Source organism: Cherax quadricarinatus, chromosome 67 (assembly GCF_038502225.1).
Source record: "Cherax quadricarinatus isolate ZL_2023a chromosome 67, ASM3850222v1, whole genome shotgun sequence".
Taxonomy (NCBI): Eukaryota; Metazoa; Arthropoda; class Malacostraca; order Decapoda; family Parastacidae; genus Cherax; species Cherax quadricarinatus.
The window spans coordinates 20,203,648-20,227,979 of NC_091358.1; the positions used below are offsets into that span (position 1 = coordinate 20,203,648).

General features: G+C 41.1%; 1 protein-coding gene across 2 annotated transcripts in view; it reads left to right on the forward strand.

Annotated features, from left to right (window-relative positions):
- Window positions 1–24,332, forward strand: part of LOC128699677 (importin subunit alpha-3-like) — a 146,544-nt gene that overhangs the window by 28,719 nt on the left and 93,493 nt on the right. For both annotated transcript variants that reach the window (XM_070099434.1, XM_070099435.1), the window contains exon 2: window positions 20,252–20,456. In XM_070099434.1, the coding sequence (XP_069955535.1) occupies window positions 20,252–20,456 (205 nt within the window). The remainder of the gene's footprint in view (window positions 1–20,251; window positions 20,457–24,332) is intronic.

Sequence of the window (24,332 nt, forward strand, 5' to 3'; positions counted from 1 at the left end):
ATGTACCTAATGTATCCTTAGATGCGCACAAACTGGCTGGCTTGTAAACACTGGCACACACGGGGCAGTTCAGGCCATACATGGACACGTCTCGTACGAATCGTATCGAATGTCAAGGCGAAATTTTTGCGCTAAAATCCATCGAATGTCGGATTTATCGAATGTCGATGCCTTCAAATGTCGGGGGTCCACTGTATATATATATATATGCATGTGCGTGTCTGTGAAGTGTGACCAAATTGTAAGTAGGAGTAGCAAGATATCCCTGTTATCTAGCGTGTTTATGAGATAGAAAAAGACACCAGCAATCCTACCATCATGTAAAACAGTTACAGGTTTCTGTTTCACAGTCATCTGGCAGGACGGTAGTACTTCCCTGGGTGGTTGCTGTTTACCAACCTACTACCTGAGATATACAAGTAAATTGAGTTACGAGCTAGCTCCTGGAATGGATTAAACTCGTAAGTCAAGGTTCAATTGTATTTGAAATTTATTATTATTTTTTTTTTTTTATTATCACACCGGCCGATTCCCACCAAGGCAGGGTGGCCCGAAAAAGAAAAACTTTCACCATCATTCACTCCATCACTGTCTTGCCAGAAGGGTGCTTTACACTACAGTTTTTAAACTGCAACATTAACACCCCTCCTTCAGAGTGCAGGCACTGTACTTCCCATCTCCAGGACTCAAGTCCGGCCTGCCGGTTTCCCTGAATCCCTTCATAAATGTTACTTTGCTCACACTCCAACAGCACGTCAAGTATTAAAAACCATTTGTCTCCATTCACTCCTATCAAACACGCTCACGCATGCCTGCTGGAAGTCCAAGCCCCTCGCACACAAAACCTCCTTTACCCCCTCCCTCCAACCCTTCCTAGGCCGACCCCTACCCCGCCTTCCTTCCACTACAGACTGATACACTCTTGAAGTCATTCTGTTTCGCTCCATTCTCTCTACATGTCCGAACCACCTCAACAACCCTTCCTCAGCCCTCTGGACAACAGTTTTGGTAATCCCGCACCTCCTCCTAACTTCCAAACTACGAATTCTCTGCATTATATTCACACCACACATTGCCCTCAGACATGACATCTCCACTGCCTCCAGCCTTCTCCTCGCTGCAACATTCATCACCCACGCTTCACACCCATATAAGAGCGTTGGTAAAACTATATTCTCATACATTCCCCTCTTTGCCTCCAAGGACAAAGTTCTTTGTCTCCACAGACTCCTAAGTGCACCACTCACTCTTTTTCCCTCATCAATTCTATGATTCACCTCATCTTTCATAGACCCATCCGCTGACACGTCCACTCCCAAATATCTGAATACGTTCACCTCCTCCATACTCTCTCCCTCCAATCTGATATTCAATCTTTCATCACCTAATCTTTTTGTTATCCTCATAACCTTACTCTTTCCTGTATTCACCTTTAATTTTCTTCTTTTGCACACCCTACCAAATTCATCCACCAATCTCTGCAACTTCTCTTCAGAATCTCCCAAGAGCACAGTGTCATCAGCAAAGAGCAGCTGTGACAACTCCCACTTTGTGTGTGATTCTTTATCTTTTAACTCCACGCCTCTTGCCAAGACCCTCGCATTTACTTCTCTTACAACCCCATCTATAAATATATTAAACAACCACGGTGACATCACACATCCTTGTCTAAGGCCTACTTTTACTGGGAAAAACTTTCCCTCTTTCCTACATACTCTAACTTGAGCCTCACTATCCTCGTAAAAACTCTTCACTGCTTTCAGTAACCTACCTCCTACACCATACACTTGCAACATCTGCCACATTGCCCCCCTATCCACCCTGTCATACGCCTTTTCCAAATCCATGAAATTTGAAATTTGCGTTCATTAAACTTCATATTGTTTTCTGATGCTTATTTAATGACTTGGTTAATGTCCACTTGAAGATTTGCAGTATCCTCAATGGATGACACTTGTCATGCAAATTCTGGTATCATCAGCAAAGGAGGACATGGTGCTATGGTTTACATCTCTGTCTGTCAGATATAAGGATGAGGAAAAGGATGTGAGTATGTACTGTGCTTTGTGGAGTAGAACTTTTTACTGTAGCTGCCAATGACTTTACTCTTTTTATTCTATTTGTTAGGAAGTTATAGACCCATGTGCTGACTTTTCTTGTTATTGCTTTATCACACATTTTGTGTGCTGTTATACCATTGTTGCACTTGTTAAAGGCTTTTGCAAAGTCTGTTGATACTACATCTGCATTTTGTCTTCCAGAGCATCCAAAACCATGTCATATATATAGTGGTTCAATAGTTGGGATAGGCAAGAATGACTTGCTCCAAACCTGTGTTGCCCTGGGTTGTGTAACTGATGGGTATCTAAGTGGTTGGTGATCTTGATTCTCATAACCCTTTTAAAGATTTTTACAATGTGGAATGTTAGTGCTATTGGTCTTTAATTGTTTGCATTTGTTTTACTGCCACATTTGTGTAGTTTGGCTATGTCTTGTTATTTTTAGTGACTGTGGGATGACCCCTTTGTCTATACTCCCTCTTCATAGAATATGGCACATGAAAGGGATTTCTTGCACTTCTGAATGAACACAAAGTTCCACGAATCTGGGCCTGGGACAGAGTGAATGGTGTTAAGATCATATCAGAAATTCTTGAATTAACCAAATTTTGAATCTGTCATGAAAAATTCATTTAGATCAAGGCTGTTCAAGTATGAGCCCAGGTATGGGTGGATTTTTTGTGGCCTGTGAGCACTCATTGATTTATTGAATTTTCCTCTATTGAAAAATACATTCAAGTATCCACGATGCTGAAGTTATGTATGATAAATATTACTATGTTGAATGACAGCATTATAGTAGAGTGAGAATCTCACTCCATGACTATGATTAGTACAGAGTTGGGACGTATCCTGTAGGAGTGTTATTGTATTGTAACAGATGGTTTAAGAGCTATAGCTGGCATTAATGTTGGGTTAGTTGGCTTGCTGAAGGAAAATAGAGTTGATTGTATCACACTATACTGCATTATCCACCAAGAAGCATTATGTCTACCTGGAGGGCATTCCGGGGATCAACTCCCCGTGGCCTCGTCCATGACCAGGCCTCCCAGTGGATCAGGGCCTGATCAACGAGGCTGTTACTGCTGGCCGCACGCAGTCCAGTTGTAGATTATGATATATCTTTCTTGCCTGCGCTTTAGTGAGTACAAGTCAAGTGCTTCCAGGCACTCCCAGTAGTTAAGGTGTTTGATGGAACTTATACGTGCAGTAAAGGTTCTCTGTACATTCTCTACTTCTGCAATTTCACCTGCCTTGAATGGAGATGTTAATGTACAGCAGTATTCCAGCCTAGAGAGAGTAAGTGATTTAAAAAGGATCATCATTGGTTTAGCATCTCTTGTCTTGAATGTTCTCATTATCCATCCTATCAGTTTCCTAGCAGATGTGATAGTGGCATTGTTGTGGTCCCTGAAGGTGAGGTCTTTGGACATTACCACACCCAAGTCCTTCACATTACTTTTCCGCTCTATTGTGTGATTGGAGTTTGTAGTATACTCAGCCCTAGTTATTATTTCCTCCAGTTTTCCATAATGGAGTAGTTGGAATTTGTCTTCATTGAGCATCATATTGTTCTCTGTTGCCCATTGGAAAACTTGGTTTATATCTTTTTGGAGCTTTGCCGTGTCCTCAATGGATGACACTCTCATGCAGATCCTAGTATCGTCTGCAAAAGATGATACAGTGCTGTGGTTTACATCTCTGTCTATGTCTGATATGAGAATAAGGAACAGGATAGGTGCAAGTACTGTGCCTTGTGGGACAGAGCTCTTCACTATGGCAGCACCTGATTTAACTCTGTTTACAACTACTATTTGTGTTCGGTTAGAAAGTTGAAGATCTATCTGCCTACTTTGCCAGTTATCTCTTTAGCACGCATTTTGTGTGTTATTACACCATGGTCGCACTTGTCAAAGGCTTTTGCAAAGTCTGTGTATACTACATCTGCATTCTGTTTATTTTCCAGTGCATCTAAAACCATATCATAATGGTCTAGCAGTTGCAAGAGGCAGGAGCGACCTGCTCTGAAACCATGTTGCCCTGGATTGTACAGTTTTTGGGAGTCCAGGTGGTTTGCAATCCTGCTTCCTAGAACTCTTTCAAAGATTTTTATGATGTGGGATGTTAAAGCTATTGGTCTATAGTTCTTAGCTACTGCTTTGCTGACACCTTTATGGAATGGGGCTATATCTGTTGTTTTTAGTGACTGTGAAATCTCGCCTGTGTCTAAGCTCCTTCTCCATAGCATACTTAGGGCCCATGAGAGGGGGTTCTTGCAGTTTTTAATGAACACCGAGTTCCACGAGTCTGGGCCTGGGGCTGAGTGCATGGGCATGTCATCGATGGCTTTCTCAAAGTCTAGTGGAGTTAGGGTTATGTCATAAATCTTGCCTACATTGGCAGGGTTTTGAGGCTCGTTCATGAAATAATTGTTTGGATTGTCTATCTTTAAACTGGTTAGTGGCTCGCTGAACGCTGAGTCATACTGCGATTTCAGTATCTCGCTCATTTCTTTGTTGTCGTCTGTGTAAGATCCGTCTTGTCTAAGCAGGGGCCCTATACTAGAAGTGGTTTTTGACTTGTTTTTGGCATATGAAAAGAAATACAGGTCTCTCTCAACATTCGCGAGGGTTAGGGGATCAAGAGCCTCGCGAATGTTGAAAAATCTCGAATGTTTGGTGCCCCAATATATTGTAGGGAAATATATTACAATACTGCTTCCTTAACTTGTTGAACCATGAACAGTCATAAAGTACATGAAAACGTTGTATATTGTACTAAATATATACATGTTATGCTTTAATAACATGTATGTTATTAAATACCACAGACTCCACCACTGCCTCCACCACTGCCTTCAGCAATGCCTCCAGCAATGCCTCCACCACTTCCTCAACCACTGCGAGTCCTTACTACCCTCCCTCCGACCCCCGCAACTGGCAGCCAGCCCTCCCACCACTCAGTGTGGTGAGTGTTTTGTTTGTTCATTATTTGCTATTAAACTACAGTACGTATAAATAATGTAAACCCATTCATGACTGCATATTGGAATGGCTATTCGGACAGGTATTAGACGGTGACATCATGTGTTTACTCTTGAACACAGCAAAGAATCAAACATTTCTGCTACTGCTAATAATAACAGTAGTAGTAGTAGTAGTAATAATAATAATAATAAATACGATATAACTGAAGAAGGAAATTGTACAAAAATACGAGGGAGTGGTTGGCACATCATCAGTGTGGCTTTGTTTATGCTGGAGTGAACATTAGTCTCCGTGCTCTTCCAAACATTTTGCAATAATTCATTGTGTTTGGTGCTTGTAGATTGAGTGTGACTGGAGTGGTAGAGGCAGTGGTTGAGGCAGTGGTTGAGGCAGTGGTTGAGGCAGTGGTTGAGGCAGAGATTGAGGCAGTGGGTGAGGCAGCAATTGAGGCAGCGGTTGAGGCAGCTGTTGAGGCAGCGATTAAGGCAGTGGTTGAGGCAGTGGTTGAGGCAGTGGTTGAGGCAGCGGTTGAGGCAGCGATTGAGGCAGTGGTTGAGGCAGTGGTTGAGGCAGTGGTTGAGACAGTGGTTGAGGCAGTGGTTGAGGCAGCAGTTGAGGCAGCAGTTGAGGCAGTGGTTGAGGTAGCGGTTGAGGCAGCGGTTGAGGCAGCGGTTGAGGCAGCGGTTCAGGCAGTGGTTGAGGCAGTGGTTGAGGCAGCGGTTGAGGCAGCGGTTGAGGCAGCGGTTGAGGCAGTGGTTGAGATACTGGTTGAGGCAGCGGTTGAGGCAGTGGTTGAGGTAGTGGTTGAGGCAGTGGTTGAGGTAGTGGTTGAGGCAGTGGTTGAGGTAGCTGTTGAGGCAGTGGTTGAGGCAGTAGTTGAGGTAGTGGTTGAGGCAGTGGTTGAGGTAGTGGTTGAGGCAGTGGTTGAGGCAGTGGTTGAGGCAGTGGTTGAGGCAGTGGTTGAGGTAGTGGTTGAGGCAGTGGTTGAGGTAGCTGTTGAGACAGTGGTTGAGACAGTGGTTGAGACAGTGGTTGAGGCAGTGGTTGAGGTAGTGGTTGAGGTAGTGGTTGAGGCAATGGTAGAGACAGCAGTTGAGGCAGTGGTATTTAATAACATATACACAAATAACCCGCACATAAAAGAGAGAAGCTTACGACGACGTTTCGGTCCAACTTGGACCATTGACAAAGTCACACTAACAGAGGTGGAGCAGGATGGCTATATATAGGCAGAAAGAGGTGGAGGTAGTAGTAGTAGTAGTACAAGAATTGTATATAATACCGACAAGATGAAATTAAGACACATGCACAACACCCGGGCATCCCCATTGTAGACGTTTCGCCATCCAGCCAGCCACTGGATGGTGAAACGTCCACAACAAAGACAACCAGACGCCGCACATGTGTCTTAATTTCATCAGTAGTTGTAGTAGTAGTAGAAGAAGAAGAGGTAGTGGTAGTGGTAGAAGTCTTAATTTCATCTTGTCGGTATTATATACAATTCTTGTGCTGCTGCTGCTGCTGCTGCTGCTGCTGCTGCTGCTGCTGCTGCTGCTGCTGCTGCTGCTGCTGCTGCTGCTGCTGCTGCTGCTGCTGCTGCTGCTGCTGCTGCTGCTGCTGCTGCTGCTGCTGCTGCTGCTGCTGCTGCTGCTGCTGCTGCTGCTGCTGCTGCTGCTGCTGCTGCTGCTGCTGCTGCTGCTGCTGCTGCTGCTGCTGCTGCTGCTGCTGCTGCTGCTGCTGCTGCTGCTGCTGCTGCTGCTGCTGCTGCTGCTGCTGCTGCTGCTGCTGCTGCTGCTGCTGCTGCTGCTGCTGCTGCTGCTGCTGCTGCTGCTGCTGCTGCTGCTGCTGCTGCTGCTGCTGCTGCTGCTGCTGCTGCTGCTGCTGCTGCTGCTGCTGCTGCTGCTGCTGCTGCTGCTGCTGCTGCTGCTGCTGCTGCTGCTGCTGCTGCTGCTGCTGCTGCTGCTGCTGCTGCTGCTGCTGCTGCTGCTGCTGCTGCTGCTGCTGCTGCTGCTGCTGCTGCTGCTGCTGCTGCTGCTGCTGCTGCTGCTGCTGCTGCTGCTGCTGCTGCTGCTGCTGCTGCTGCTGCTGCTGCTGCTGCTGCTGCTGCTGCTGCTGCTGCTGCTGCTGCTGCTGCTGCTGCTGCTGCTGCTGCTGCTGCTGCTGCTGCTGCTGCTGCTGCTGCTGCTGCTTCTGCTGCTTCTTCTTCTTCTTCCTCCATCTCTTCCTGCCTATATATAGCCGTCCTGCTCCACCTCTGTTAGTGTGACTTTGTCAATGGTCCAAGTCGGACCGAAACGTCGTCGTAAGCTTCTCTCTTTTATGTGCGGGTTATTTGTGTATCGTTCCAGTCACGGTATTGTGCCTTTTTGTTATTTAATAGCATATATGTTATAAATAATAATAGTACATGTTATTATTAATAACATGTATTATTATATTATTATTATTATTATTAATAACATGTATGTTATTAAATACCGCTGCCTCAACTACTGCCTCAACTACTGCCTCAACAGCTGCCTCACCCACTGCCTCAACCACTACCTCAACCGCTGCCTCAACAGCTGCCTCAACCACTACCTCAACAGCTGCCTCAACCGCTGCCTCAACAGCTGCCTCAACCGCTGCCGCAATCGCTACCTCAATCGCTGCCTCAATCGCTGCCTCAACCACTGCCTCTACCACTCCAGTCACACTCAATCTACAAGCACCAAACACAATGAATTATTGTGAAATGTTTGGAAGAGCACGGAGACTAATGTTCACTCCAGCATAAACAAAGCCACACTGACGATGTGTCAACCACTCCCTCGTATTTTCGTACAATTTCCTTCTTCAATTATATCGTATTTATTATTATTATTATTATTACTATTGTTATTATTAGCAGTAGCAGAAATGTTCGATTCTTTGCTGTGTTCAAGAGTAAACACATGATGTCACCGTCTAATACCTGTTCGAATAGCCATTCCAATATGCAGTCATGAATGGGTTTACATTTATACTGTAGTTTAATAGCAAATAATGAACAAACAAAACACTCACCACACTGAGTGGTGGGAGGGCTGGCTGCCAGTTGCGGGGGTCGGAGGGAGGGTAGTAGGGACTCGCAGGTGGTGGGAAACTTAAATATGATTTGGCGGCTGGGAATTTGGTGGCTGGGAATTTGGCGGTTGGGAATTCACGAATGTGTGAAGCCCGCAAAAGTTGAAAACGCGAATGTTGAGGGAGACCTGTATTTCGAATTTCTTTCAATTTCATTAATCACTTTTAGCTCCTCTTGTCTCTCCTGGATCCTGTATGAGTCCTTTAACTTTAGCTTAATATTTTCCACTTCCCTAGTTAGCACTTCCTTCCATGTATCAGATAATCTGGCATTCTTGAGGAGCTTAATGATTCTTTGTCTTCTCCTGTAGAGGGAGCGTCTCTCTCTCTCTCCAGTTTACTTCTCCTTTTCTTTTGTCTTATAGGAATATACCTTTAACATACTTCAGCTACCAGGAGGGTGATCTTTTTGAGGCATTGGTTAGGGTCCATGTAATTTAAGATATCCTCTCAGCATGTTTCATTTAGGGCATAGTTTACCTGATCCCAGATGATGATCTTGTTGTTGAAGTTGAATTTGGTAAAGGTACCCTCATAGCTGTATGCATCTTGCCGATCAGGACTCCTGTGCATGCAAGTCTGGACTTCGGTTAGATTGTGATCAGAATTTGTTGTTTTTGATATTGTTATATTCCTTACCTGGTCCTCATTATTTGTGAAAATAAGGTCCAGTGTGTTCTCCAGTCTTGTTGGCTCCACAATCTACTGACTTAGGGTGTGTTTGTTGCAGAAATTCAGCAGCTCCTGTGTGTGTGACTTTTCACCTGAGCTGCCTCCAGGGATTATTTCTGCTACGACATTATTTGCTATATTCTTCCATTTTGTGTGTCTTAGACTGAAGTCACCAAGCAGCAAGATGTTTGGGGATGGGGCTGGAAAGTTATCCAGACAGGAGTCAATTTTTGACAGTTGTTCTTTGAACTGTTGGGAAGTTGCATCCGGTGGCTTATATATACAGTGGACCCCCGCATAACGATCACCTCCGAATGCGACCAATTATGTAAGTGTATTTATGTAAGTGCAATTGTACGTGTATGTTTAGGGGTCTGAAATGGACTAATCTACTTCACAGTATTCCTTATGGGAACAAATTCGGTCAGTACTGGCACCTGAACATACTTCTTGAGTGAAAAAATATCGTTAACCGGGGGTCCACTGTACAAGATTCGGTTCTCGATTTTTATTGTCAGAACTTCAACTACATCATTTGTGGTGCAAGATATTACAGATAAGTTATGTCATGCAGTGTGTTGTCAGCATAGTGAATTTAAGCAGAGGTGGTAATAAGTCACAGAGATACAGAAAGTTCATATTTTTTCTTGAACTGAATTCAGAATTCAGTGACCTGCCACTATACTAAAGTATCAGGTGGCTGAGTGCTGGAAAAATGCTCCAGCATTTCCTTGGTCTTTGGAAAGATATCCTCTCATTTCTTCAAAATGAACAGTTGAGCAATACACAGATGTATTAAACTCATCTGCAAGATAAAGACACTCTCTGCACCCCAGCATTCCTAACAGACATGACAGCCCACTTGAATGTGCTGAATCTGAATTTACAAGGCAAGCAAAATATTTCTCAACTAGTTGGTCACAGTGAAGCTTTCCGTAAGAAGCTGCAGCTATTGTGTGTGTTTAAGAAAGAATGATCTCGCACACTTTACTTCTTGTCATGAACTCAGATGATATCAAGTCTGACTTTTCATGTTTAGTCAGAAAATTTGAAATTTTATCTAGTGAGTTTGAGAAAAGATTTAGACTTTGAAAAACTGAAACACAATCTTCTTTTATTTAACAACCCCATGGAGGTTAAAATAGACACACAGTTACCAGAACTTCAGCTTGAACTGTGTGAACTACATCTGATCCATTGTTACTTGCAAAGAAAAATGAAAATCAAGAGAGTTTTTGGAAGTTGGTCTGCAAGGATAGTTTCCCCAAGCTGACAAACTTTGTACTAAAGGTGCACTCATTGTTCAGTAGTACATAAATATGTGAATGTACATTTTCTACCGTGCAGAAAGTAAAATCTGAAACCAGAAATCAGATGGAGGCGAGTGTCTTCAACTTGCCACTACCAACATTGGAATCGATGTGGAGCGACTGGGTAAAAGAAAGGTCTCAACTCCTAACATCTCATTAGTTAATTACTTGAGTAATGTTATTTCTGTATAAATTCAGAGCCTTTAAAAAAATTGTTTTTGTTTCTTTACCTGCAGGCGCTGCCTATAACCTTTGTATCACTAAAAAAATCATGCAATAATTTTTTATCTTAGTATAGGCCTTAGGTCTTCATAAGTTTAGTGCTGAAGTGGACCAAAGTGTTGAAGAAATTGGACCACCCTGATTTAGATTGTTGATCCCTAGTTTGGTTAGCAGCTCATTAAATGCCGAATCATATTGGGACTTAAGTATTTCATTTCTTTACTGTCATCTGTGTGAGTCCCATCCCATTTAGCCCTTTCAGGGTTTCGGCCGTACTAGTACGGCTTACGCACCAGGTTTTTTTGACGTACTAGTACGCCTAAATTCTAATTCCCTCAAATCTAGTGAGAGAAACCTGGTAGGCCTACATATGGAAGAATGGGTCTATGTGGTCAGTGTGCGCAGTATAAAAAAAAATCCTGCAGCATACAGTGCGAAATGAGAAAAAAAAAACTTTGACCGTGTTTTTGGATTAAAACAGGGATTTTACACTGTATTTTCATATAGTATTTATTGTTGTATTCTAGTTTTCCTGGTCTCATTTCATAGAATGGAAGACATATTACAGAAATTGAGATGATTTTGACTGGTTTTACAAGAAAACTATTTTGAAATTGTGCTCAAAGTAGCAGAAATGTTTGATTTTTACCAAAGTTCAAAAGTAAACAAATCATGCTATGCGTCCAATACACGTCAACTGGTGAGTCTAATATTCTTTCACAAGTGCGCTGATAATATTTATACCATTTCTACACTAATGCAGTAGTCTGCATAACAGTAAATCTTCTATTTTTTGTGAGAATAAAAATTCAAAGTGGAAAGCAAAAGAATGTAAGAGGGGCCTGGGGACATGACTAATGAACAGAGGGAATGTTATTTTAGTGCCAGGAATGTCTTTCTTGTTTATTCTGGACCCTATTCAGAAATTGGCATCTTCTGAAATTTGTGTGAAATTGGCAAAATTGCTAAATTCTGACCACTGTATTGGATAGTTGAAATCGGTAAATGGGTGGTTTCTTGTACTCATTCGATAGAAAAAAATGGAGTTCTAGCGAAATAGTTATGATTTTTGTCGACAAGTACATTGGAATTGGCTGAAAATAGGGCTCAAAGTGGGCAAAATCGCTGATGCGTAAACATCGTCAAGACTGCTAACTTCGCAAGAGCATAATTCCGTAAGTTTTCCATCAAATTCCATACTTTTAGTGTCATTATCGGGAAAAGATTCTCTATTATTTCATAAGTTTTTTTTTTGTTTTTTTTTTTTTTTTTTTTTTTTTTTTTTTTTTTTTTTTTTTTTTAAATTTGGGGGACCCTGAGAACAAGTCTCTGATAGGAGAGGGCCTGTGGACCCTGAAAGAGTTAAGCAAGGGTCTAATGTTGACTGGATGTGTTTTTGGCCATAAAAGAAATATTTTTTATTTTTTATTTTCATTTATGGCTTTAACCCTTTGAGGGACCAACCTGTAGTTCTATGGCTTTGAAGCCAGGGTCCAAGAAATAGAACTACGGCTTGAGCTCAGCTCACTCAGATAAGCTGTGAGTGGTAAATTTGGGCCTAGAAATGAGAGAATACATCTGTGTGGTAAATGTGCACCACATAAAACAAATACTGCAGTATGCAGTGCATAATGAGAAAAAAAACTGTAACTATATTTTTGGATTAAAACAGCAACTTTTCGGATTTTTTCCATGTTTTTTACAGTTGTATTTGCGATTTCTTGGTCTCCTTTAATAGAATGGAAGATATATTACAAAACCAAAACCAAATAAATACTGAATAACTGAACATTATAAATTGTATATCTTAAATGTTTCTCACAATTATATCACATAAATGTTAAACCTAAAACCCAATCTAACTTTATTATTTTTTAAATACACTACCTAACAGAATCACTACCTAACTGAATGCAACCATATGACCTGTCTTTGTAATACTCACTTGTGCTTTATAGTTATCTGTTTACATTAATGTTTTATCACTGATTTCATCATTGCTTAGTAGCAGCGCTGTATAGTCCTTGTGGCTCAGCGCTTCTTTTTGATTATAATAATAATAATAATCATTGCTTAGTTAATCTTAAGTTAATTTTAAGCCAGCCCGTAATGCTATGCATAGTATAAGTGGCTTTGGCATACTGCTCTTATCTGTATTTTTTTTGTACCTCTGTATGTGTGCACAAATTGGAAATAAATAAATAAATAAATAGAGATGATTATGATTGGTTTTAGTACTGAAAATGGCTTGAAACTGAGCTCAAAATAGCAGAAATGTTCAGTTTTTTTGCAGGTGTTCAAGAGTAAAGTAACGATATCACACATCTGATACATGTCAGCTGGTGGGTCTTATATACGTTTTTGAATGTGCTGACATTATTTATACAATTTTTTCAATATTGCATAACAGTAAATCTTCTATTTTATGGTGTGAGTAAAAATTCATTATGTGAATAAAAAATCAAATTGAAATTCACCTGTAAAGCCTGGAAACATAACTGACAAACAGAGAAAATATTATTTTAGTGCCAGGAATGCCTTCATTGTTTATTCTGGACCCTGTTTTGAAATTAGAATATTTTGAACTTCGTGTTAAATTGGCCAAATTACCAATTTCCGATCACTTTATTGAGTAGTTGAAGCAGTTGACTGGGCGATTTCTTGTGCTCATTCAATAAGTAGACCCTTGGTTATCAGCCGTAATCTGTTCCAGAAGGTCAGTGTAAATCCCAGAAGGCTGAAAACCGAAATAATGTTTCCCATAATAATTAATCCAATTAATCCGTTTCAGATGCCCAAAAATATTAAAAATACATTTTATAGAGAATAACTATAGTTTTACATACAGAAAACAATGAGAAATAAATATAAAGCACTATTGAAATGGATAAATGAACATTTAAATCACTTTTACCTTTATTGAAGAGTCTTGTTGGCCTGGAGGGGAGAGGGAGGAGAGTTTGTTTGGAGACAGGGCAAAATACTTGAATGTGACTCAAATATCAACTCTGTGGCATATTTATCTGTCACAATTCATCTAATATGACATGATAAACAACATTAATAATATAGAAACATGATACATGTATATACTCTAGATTCTAGAGTATATACATGGATATAGTATATAGAGTATATACACTCGCTATATTATGGCCTATTTTATTCATTCTAGAGTCTAGAATGAATAAAATAGGCCATAATATAGCAAGTGTTCACAACCAGCAGCAATTCCTGCTCCTGTTTACATATTTTCCCATGCTCTTATTATAAGAGAAAACAGCGTGTTTGTGAGGCTAACTGCACTACACAGTTTCATAAGGAAAACACTGAAACAGTGTATGTAATTTATAAATAAGAAATATTGTATAAAAAACATAATAGAGAATGTAAAGAAATAAAGTGGTTATTGTATGTATACTATAGTACACACTTACCTTGGAGGAGATGCTAGTGGCGTATGTTGTCAGTGGCCCTATAAACCTCAAACAACATTGGAGGAGTTAATTTCGTGTCGTCCTTTTTCTGTTGCTTAATCGCTTAACTTACTTGCTACACTTTATCGCTGGTTGGCACTATAGCCTTTATCGACTCCTGCTGCTTTAGTATCGTACATATCATAGAATTACTGAATCACTAAAGAAAGCACATTCTCCACTCTTTCTTCCTCCTCCACTTTCGTACTTTGCTACTAGTTCTTTCTTGAATTCTATCATGTTTCTCGCTTTCTTTACCAAAGGGCTGGCACTAGGAACTTTCTTTGGGCCCATGGTGGCTTATTTCACAGTTGCACTGAATCAACAATCACAAAAAAAATGGATTACTGACTCACGAATGCGGCGGAGCGGTGGGTGGATGTGTCCAATACAGCCAATTTCTGAGTTGATGGCCAAAATCCGGGATAGAATTTCGGCCAAAAAAGCGGCCAAAATCCAAATTGGCCGATATCCAGAACAGCCAATATCCAAGGGTTCACCGTAATACTAACGAAATAGCTAAGAATGTGTTCAACTGGAGAATGTAATTGGTCTAAAATGGGAGTCCAAGTCAGCAAAATTGCAGATGCATAAGTATCGCTGACACATAAAAGTCACAAGAGCATAATTTCATAAATTTTCCATCAAATTTTGTACTTTTTGCTTTATTACCTTCAGAAAAAGATTCTCTACCATTTTACAAGATTTTTTTTTTTTTTTTTTTTTTTTTTTTTTTTTTTTAAATTCTTGGACCCTGGCTGTCACTGAGATTTGGCCTCTGGACCCTCAAAGGGTGAAGTTCTTACTGTGTTTCTTGGCTCCTGTATGATCCCTTTAGCTTAGGTTTAATTCTTTTTTGTTTCTCTGACCAGTGCCTCCCTTCGTATTTCAGATATACTGGCCCCTTTCAACAGCTCTGTGATTCTTCACCTTTACCTTTACAGGGAGCGTCTCTCTCTAGTTTACATCTTCTCTTCTTTTTTCTTTCTAGGCAAAGGTTTGGATCTGTGTTGTTTAGGATATCTTCCCAACTTGTTTCATTCAAGACATGGCTGACTCGATCCCACTGTATGCTTCTGTTATCGAAGTTGAATTTTTTGAAGGGACCCTCATAACTGATCTCATTTTGCTGGTCAGGAGCCGTGCACTGTTATGAACATAGCCTGATGGTCCTCGGGTTATAGTGCTTCTCGCAACAAATGAACAGGATTATCATGTCTAGGGGACATCACGAGTCATTATTTAATGACTTAAATTATTTAATATCTTTACAACTTTCTCATATCTACATTATGAGTTGAACATGTGTCACACATCTCATTATCATCTCACTATAATGATCTAAGTATTTACAGAGGCTCTCTGTGAGTCAGGAAATATGGATATATACAAGTACAGTGGTCCCTCGTTGTTCGTAATTAATCCGTTCCTGGAGCCGTTACTATAAACGAAATTTACGATTTACGAATCAATTTTCCCCATAAGAAATAATGTAAATACAATTAATCCGTTCCTGACACCCAGAAGTATTAAAACAAAAAATTTTTTAACATGAAATATGCATGTAGTACATAAACAATACAATGGGAAATGATGAATGAAACATTAACAGCATAACACTTACCTTTATTGGAGATTCTTCTTAGTGTATGGGAGACTGGAGGAGGAGAGAGAGTGGATTGTTTATAGTTTGGAAGGGGAATCCCCTTCCATCAACACCTCAGGTACCATTTGCTTTTCTCGGGTTGCTTCTCTTCTCTGTTTCTTAATGCCACTAGGACCACCTTGAGAGTCACTGGAGTCCTGTCTCACAAAATAACTGTGGAGAGAGCTCTGTTTCTGGCATCTCTTTAACACTTCCCTAAAATGGCCCAAGACTTTGTCACTGTACATGTTGCCAACCTGGCTTGCAACAACCTTGTTAGGGTGATGTTTCTCCATAAAGCTTTCCATCTTACCCCACATAGTAAAAATCTCTTTAATTTCTTAAGAAGGCACCTTCTTCCATCTCTCTTCCTCCTCCTCTGCAGCAAGATTCTGAGCTGCAATGTGTTGTTCTTCCTGCTGAAGCTCTTGCAGCTCCTCAGTGGTGAGCTCTTCATTGTGGTCTTCCACCAATTCTTCCACATCCTCCAAACTCACATCCAACCCCATGGAACTCCCCAGTGCCACAATTGATTTTACAACAGACATAGGCTCATTAGGGTCAGTCCCAAATTCTTCAAAATCCCTCTTGTCGACACAATCTGGCCACAATTTTCTCCAGGCAGAGTTCAAAGTCCTGGTAGTCACTCCCTCCCAAGCCATACCTATAAGGATTATGCAGTGGAGGATGCTGAAGTGTTCTCTCCAAAATTCTCTTAGGGTCAAGTGAGTGTCTGTGGTCACAGTCAAGCACCTGTGAAACATTGCTTTTGTGTAGAGTTTTTTAAAGTTTGCAATAACCTGCTGGTCCATGGGTTGGAGGAGAGGAGTGGTATTCGGGGGCAAGAACTTTACTGTGATGAACCCAAACTCCTCGAAAATTAGGTCATCCAAGTTTGGAGGATGAGAAGGTGCATAGTCCATTATTAGCAGGCACTTGAGATCCAATTTCTTTTCCAGGAGATACTCCTTCACACTAGGGCCAAACACTTCATTGAACCACTCGACGAAAATTTCCCTCGTGACCCGTGCCTTACTATTAGATTTCCAAAATACACACAATTTACTCTTCATAACATTGTTTTTCCTGAACACTCTGGGATTTTCAGAATGGTACACTAGTAATGGCTTCACTTTGAAATCCCCACTAGCATTAGCACAGAACATTAGTGTCAGCCTGTCTTTCATAGGCTTGTGTCCTGGCATTGCCTTTTCCTCTTGTGTAATGAAGGTCCTATTTGGCATTTTCTTCCAAAAGAGGCCTGTTTCGTCACAATTGAACACTTGTTCAGGTTTCAGTCCTTCAGCCTCTATGTACTCCTGGAATTCATGCACATATTTTTCAGCCGCTTTGTGGTCCGAACTGGCAGCCTCACCATGCCTTACCACACTGTGTATGCCAGTACGGTTCTTAAATCTCTCAAACCAGCCTTTGCTGGCCTTAAATTCACTCACTTCACCACTATTTGCAGGCAATTTCTCTACCAAATCTTCATGCAACTGCCTAGCCTTTTCACAAATAAACGAAGTCATAAGAGTATCTCCTGCTAATTGTTTCTCATTTATCCACACCAATAATAACTTCTCAACCTCTTCCAGTACTGGTGATCTCATTTTTGTCAGCATAGTTACTCCCTTTGCAACAACAGCATCCTTTATTTCATTTTTCTTGGCCACTATGGAACATAAGGTTGTGTAGGGTTTCTTATACATCCTGGACAGTTCGGCCACACTTGTACCACTTTCATATTGTTCAATGATGGTTTTCTTAAATTCAGTCGTATTTCTCACCTTCTTTACCACAGGCTTGGCACTAGGAGCTTTCTTTGGAGCCATGGTAGCTTATTTAGTACTTGCAAGCACTAAAATAAATGGAATATTATGAAATATTTCGCTGGAGCACGTGAGGGGACCTTCGCTCACTGGTAAACAATGCCAGACTGGCTGCCGCCCTGGCTCATGCCGTGGGTACGCGTCCCGGACGAACTACGACTCGCGAGTCAACCTATGAAAAGCGAGTCCATGTTTATACGAAAATACCTCTATGATTGGCGAATTTTACGATTGCCGGGAACTACGAAAGCGGGGGACCACTGTACTGGCATTCTTTAAAAACTCAATCACAACACTGTTAGAGCTTTTCCACAGAGTTCAATTTCCAATAATTCCTGTGATGGCACTGAGACTTGCTCCCTTATTCTCACTTTCTATATGAGACACTCAACCACCTTCTTTGACCAAGATAAACTCTTGACACGAGTTTCCGAAAGTCTTGGTAGCTCCTAGGGAGGTGAATGGTTGTTTTTACTGGATATTTCCCTAGACCCTTCCTGGTCCAGAGGAAGATAGGAACTGACTAACGTAAGGCCTTACCAGCCAACTTTGACTCGGTCGGAGCAGGGGTTGAGCAGCTCAAAACGCCTACTGGTGCTTAGCCAGGTCGCGCCAACAGTTAGACTAATTAACAACCTACTTATGTACAAAGCTAAATAAATCCATTTTAGCTACTAATGGAATTACTCCTGAATATAATATTAAGTGAAAAAGAATTAACATGTAAAAATATATCATTGACAAAACAAGTGGAAATTTCCTCCCTAAAATGAACAGAGACTGTAACATGCACCTAAACATCTGTACTTCTTTTATGTTGTGGTCTGAGTGTGTTGTCTGTGATGCTGTTATATTATGTACCAGATCATCATTATTAGTGAAGATAAGGACGTGTATTTTCCAGTTTTGTTGGCTCTATTATTTGCTGGCTCTATTATTTGCAGAGATTTAATAGCTTGTGTTTGTGTGTGTGTGTGTGAGAATTTTCATCTGAGCTGCTGCTGCTGCTGCCTCCTGAGGTTATTTGCTACATTCCTCCATGTTAGGTGTCTTAAGTTGAAATCACCCAGTAGCAAAATTTTTGGGCCACAGTTAGATTTTTCCAGACAGTGGTCAATTTTCAGAAGCTATTCCTGAAATTGTTGGGAAACTGCATCAGGAGGCTTGTATACAACAACAATGACAAGGTTTTGATTTTTTCCTTACTGACAAAACTTCAACTTCATCACTTGGGGTGTTTAGTAGTTCCAAGCAAATGAGTGACTATGTGACATACTGCCCAACTCTTCTTTGTTGCCTGTTCTTTCTGTTGCATCTGAATAAGTTGTAACCTGGGGTCCATATTTTGTTGGCAGAGTGACCCTTTATATGGATCTCTGTGGAAACCGCAGACATTGTACTACCTCTCCTTACTTAGTGATGTACGAACTTGTTTGCCGACAGCTCGACAGGCTCTCTGACCAGTATGCATACGTATATAATGTATATTAGAGCTTATTTCCTGTATTCTGTTTATTACAGCATACAGTACACTGCTGCATAAACATTTACTAATATACCAGAATTGTTATAAATGGCACAAAGGTGACATTAAAACAGTATCAAAGATGTTTGACACAAACCCTCTACCATTATAGTATGCTCCTCACTTAGCGACAAATTTGTTTACCGACGTGGTCTTAGGAACGGAACTCCACCGTTAAGTGAGGAGAGGCTGTATCTGACTCTGTGAGTAGTCCACTGATGAAATGCATTTTTTTTTTGATGACTTTAGACCCTGTATATTTGCAAATACAAATATTTTCATATTGATCGTATGCATGTGGGCTTTATTTGCTGGCAATAATATCTGTTGTTTTGGAGTGGAAGCCACTAACTGAACCTTCACTCCAGTAGTGATCCAAGGTGGTGGTGTATTTCTGTCATTTCCTGCCATTTTTTTTCTAGATGAGCTTCATAAGAGAACTGACTGTATATAGAGGAACTTTTTAAGAGAACTGACTATACAGTGGACCCTCGACATACGATACTAATCCGTTCCTGAGAGCTATCAAATGTCGAAAATATCGAAAGTCGAATTAATTTTCCCCATAAGAAATAATGGAAATTAAATTAATCCGTGCAAGACATGCAAAAGTATGAAAAAAAAATTTACCACATGAAATATTAAGTTAAATGCAACAGAATAATTACAATAACAATATTTTAATAACAATAGAATAATTGACACTTACCTTTAATAAAGATCTAGTGATGATTGATGGGATGAGATGAGGGGAGAGTGTGGATGGTGTTAGTGTTCAGAAGGGGAATCCCCTTCCATTAGGACTTGAACTGGCAGCCTTGCCATGCCTTACCACACTGTGTATGCCACTACGATTCTTAAATCTTTCAAACCAACCTTTGTTGGCCTTAAATTCACTTACATCACCACTAGTTGCAGGCAATTTCTTTACCAAATCATCATGCACTCCGACACACGCACTCCACTTTCGTACTTTGCAATTATCTCTTTCTTCATTTCAATAGTCATTAGCACCTTTTTTCTCGAAGGGTTGGCACTAGACGCTTTCTTGGGGCCCATGGTTACTTATTTTGCAGAAACAAGCACCAAAAACAGTGATAATATGGATGATATGGAATGTACCAAATGTGTCCTTAGATGCGCTTGTAAACACTGGCACATACGGTGCAGTTCAGGCCACACGTGGACACGTCTCGTACAAATTGTATCGAATGTCGGGTTTTCCATCGAATGTTGAGGCAAAATTTTTGCATTAAAATGCATTGAATGTCGGATTTATCGAATGTTGATGCCATTGAATGTCGGGGTCCACTGTATATGAAACAGCTTTATAAGAGAACTGATTGCATATAAAGGAGTTTTACAAGACATCAGACTGTATTTATGCAGAGTTCTTACAAGTCTTTCTACCTTCCAGATGACGAAGATATTGACAAGCAATTGACGGCGGACAATTTGGCGATGATTGTAGCGAATGCGGCCAGCGAGGACCAGGCTGTGCAGCTAGCGGCCGTTCAGGCCGCTCGTAAACTACTATCTTCTGATAGAAACCCGCCCATTGATGATCTTATACAGTCTGGTATACTACCCATCCTGGTTAAGTGCTTAGAGGGGACTGACAAGTAAGTTGGAGGTGTGTATGTGTGTGTGTGTGTGTGGTGGGTGGGTGTGTGTGGTGGGTGGATGTGTGTGTGGTGGTGGGTGGGTGGGTGGGTAGGTGTGCATGTATGTGTGTGTGGGGGTGTGTGTGGGGGGTGTGGGGGTGTGTGTGGGGGGTGTACTTGCCTATTTGTGGTTGCAGGGGTCGAATCAAAGCTCCTGGCCCTGCCTCTTTACGATTCACTACTAAGTCCACTCTGTCCCTGCTCTGTGAGCTTTATTGTATCTCTTCTTTAACCCTTAAACTGTCCAAACATAGATCTACGTTTTTTCAACATTTGAAAGTATGTAAGAAAAGTAGACCCTTTTTGAAAACCTGTAAAAAAACTTTGATCTACTTATATATATATATATATATATAATATATATATATATATATATATATATATATATATATATATATATATATATATATATATATATATAATATATATATATATATATATATATATATATATATATATATATATATATATATATATACGTGTATATGTTTATAGAGGGGCCACAGATATATCAGATCACTTTCTAGTTGTAGCTACACTGAGAGTAAAAGGTAGATGGGATACAAGGAGAATAGAAGCATCAGGGAAGAGAGAGGTGAAGGTTTATAAACTAAAAGAGGAGGCAGTTAGGGTAAGATATAAACAGCTATTGGAGGATAGATGGGCTAAAGAGAGCATAGGCAATGGGGTCGAAGAGGTATGGGGTAGGTTTAAAAATGTAGTGTTAGAGTGTTCAGCAGAAGTTTGTGGTTACAGGAAAGTGGGGGCGGGAGGGAAGAGGAGCGATTGGTGGAATGATGATGTAAAGAGAGTAGTAAGGGAGAAAAAGTTAGCATATGAGAAGTTTTTACAAAGTAGAAGTGATGCAAGGAGGGAAGAGTATATGGAGAAAAAGAGAGAGGTTAAGAGAGTGGTGAAGCAATGTAAAAAGAGAGCAAATGAGAGAGTGGGTGAGATGTTATCAACAAATTTTGTTGAAAATAAGAAAAAGTTTTGGAGTGAGATTAACAAGTTAAGAAAGCCTAGAGAACAAATGGATTTGTCAGTTAAAAATAGGAGAGGAGAGTTATTAAATGGAGAGTTAGAGGTATTGGGAAGATGGAGGGAATATTTTGAGGAATTGTTAAATGTTGATGAAGATAGGGAAGCTGTGATTTCGTGTATAGGGCAAGGAGGAATAACATCTTGTAGGAGTGAGGAAGAGCCAGTTGTGAGTGTGGGGGAAGTTCGTGAGGCAGTATGTAAAATGAAAGGGGGTAAGGCAGCTGGGATTGATGGGATAAAGATAGAAATGTTAAAAGCAGGTGGGGATATAGTTTTGGAGTGGTTGGTGCAATTATTTAATAAATGTATGGAAGAGGGTAAGGTACCTAGGGATTGGCAGAGAGCATGCATAGTTCCTTTGTATAAAGGCAAAGGGGATAAAAGAGAGTGCAAAAATTATAGGGGGATAAGTCTGTTGAGTATACCTGGTAAAGTGTATGGTAGAGTTATAATTGAAAGAATTAAGAGTAAGACGGAAAATAGGATAGCAGATGAACAAGGAGGCTGTAGGAAAGGTAGGGGGTGTGTGGACCAGGTGTTTACAGTGAAACATATAAGTGAACAGTATTTAGATAAGGCTAAAGAGGTCTTTGTGGCATTTATGGATTTGGAAAAGGCGTATGACAGGGTGGATAGGGGGGCAATGTGGCAGATGTTGCAAGTGTATGGTGTAGGAGGTAGGTTACTGAAAGCAGTGAAGAGTTTTTACGAGGATAGTGAGGCTCAAGTTAGAGTATGTAGGAAAGAGGGAAATTCTTTCCCAGTAAAAGTAGGCCTTAGACAAGGATGTGTGATGTCACCGTGGTTGTTTAATATATTTATAGATGGGGTTGTAAGAGAAGTAAATGCGAGGGTCTTGGCAAGAGGCGTGGAGTTAAAAGATAAAGAATCACACACAAAGTGGGAGTTGTCACAGCTGCTCTTTGCTGATGACACTGTGCTCTTGGGAGATTCTGAAGAGAAGTTGTAGAGATTGGTGGATGAATTTGGTAGGGTGTGCAAAAGAAGAAAATTAAACGTGAATACAGGAAAGAGTAAGGTTATGAGGATAACAAAAAGATTAGGTGATGAAAGATTGAATATCAGATTGGAGGGAGAGAGTATGGAGGAGGTGAACGTATTCAGATATTTGGGAGTGGACGTGTCAGCAGATGGGTCTATGAAAGACGAGGTGAATCATAGAATTGATGAGGGAAAAAGAGTGAGTGGTGCACTTAGGAGTCTGTGGAGACAAAGAACTTTGTCCTTGGAGGCAAAGAGGGGAATGTATGAGAGTATAGTTTTACCAATGCTCTTATATGGGTGTGAAGCATGGGTGATGAATGATGCAGCGAGGAGAAGGCTGGAGGCAGTGGAGATGTCACGTCTGAGGGCAATGTGTGGTGTGAATATAATGCAGAGAATTCGTAGTTTGGAAGTTAGGAGGAGGTGCGGGATTACCAAAACTGTTGTCCACAGGGCTGAGGAAGGGTTGTTGAGGTGGTTCGGGCATGTAGAGAGAATGGAGCGAAACAGAATGACTTCAAGAGTGTATCAGGCTGTAGTGGAAGGAAGGCGGGGTAGGGGTCGGCCTAGGAATGGTTGGAGGGAGGGGGTAAAGGAGGTTTTGTGTGCGAGGGGCTTGGACTTCAAGCAGGCATGCGTGAGCGTGTTTGATAGGAGTGAATGGAGACAAATGGTTTTTAATACTTGACGTGCTGTTGGAGTGTGAGCAAAGTAACATTTATGAAGGGATTCAGGGAAACCGGCAGGCCGGACTTGAGTCCTGGAGATGGGAAGTACAGTGCCTGCACTCTGAAGGAGGGGTGTTAATGTTGCAGTTTAAAAACTATAGTGTAAAGCACCCTTCTGGCAAGACAGTGATGGAGTGAATGATGGTGAAAGTTTTTCTTTTTCGGGCCACCCTGCCTTGGTGGGAATCGGCCAGTGTGATAATAAAAAAAAAATATATATATATATTTTATTATTATTAATATCACACTGGCCTATTCCCACCAAGGCAGGGTGGCCCGAAAAAGAAAAACTTTCACCATCATTCACTCCATCACTGTCTTGTCAGAAGGGTGCTTTACACTACAGTTTTTAAACTGCAACATTAACACCCCTCCTTCAGAGTGCAGGCACTGTACTTCCCATCTCCAGGACTCAAGTCCGGCCTGCCGGTTTCCCTGAACCCCTTCATAAATGTTACTTTGCTCACACTCCAACAGCACGTCAAGTATTAAAAACCATTTGTCTCCATTCACTTCTATCAAACACGCTCACGCATGCATGCTGGAAGTCCAAGCCCCTCGCACACAAAACCTCCTTTACCCCCTCCCTCCAACCTTTCCTAGGCCGACCCCTACCACGCCTTCCTTCCACTACAGATTGATACACTCTTGAAGTCGCTCTGTTTCGCTCCATTCTCTCTACATGTCCGAACCACCTCAACAACCCTTCCTCAGCCCTCTGGACAACAGTTTTGGTAATCCCGCACCTCCTCCTAGGTAGTAGGTTGGTAGACAGCAACCGCCCAGGGAGGTACTACCTTCCTGCCAAGTGAGTGTTAAAAAAAGCCTGTAATTGTTTTACATGATGGTAGGAGTGCTGGTGTCCTTTTTTCTGTCTCATAAACATGCAAGATTTCAGGTACGTTTTGCTACCTCTACTTACACTTAGGTCACACTACACATACATGTACAAGCATATATATACATACCCCTCTGGGTTTTCTTCTATTTTCTTCCTAGTTCTTGTTCTTGTCTATTTCCTCTTATCTCCATGGGGAAGTGGAACAGAATTCTTCCT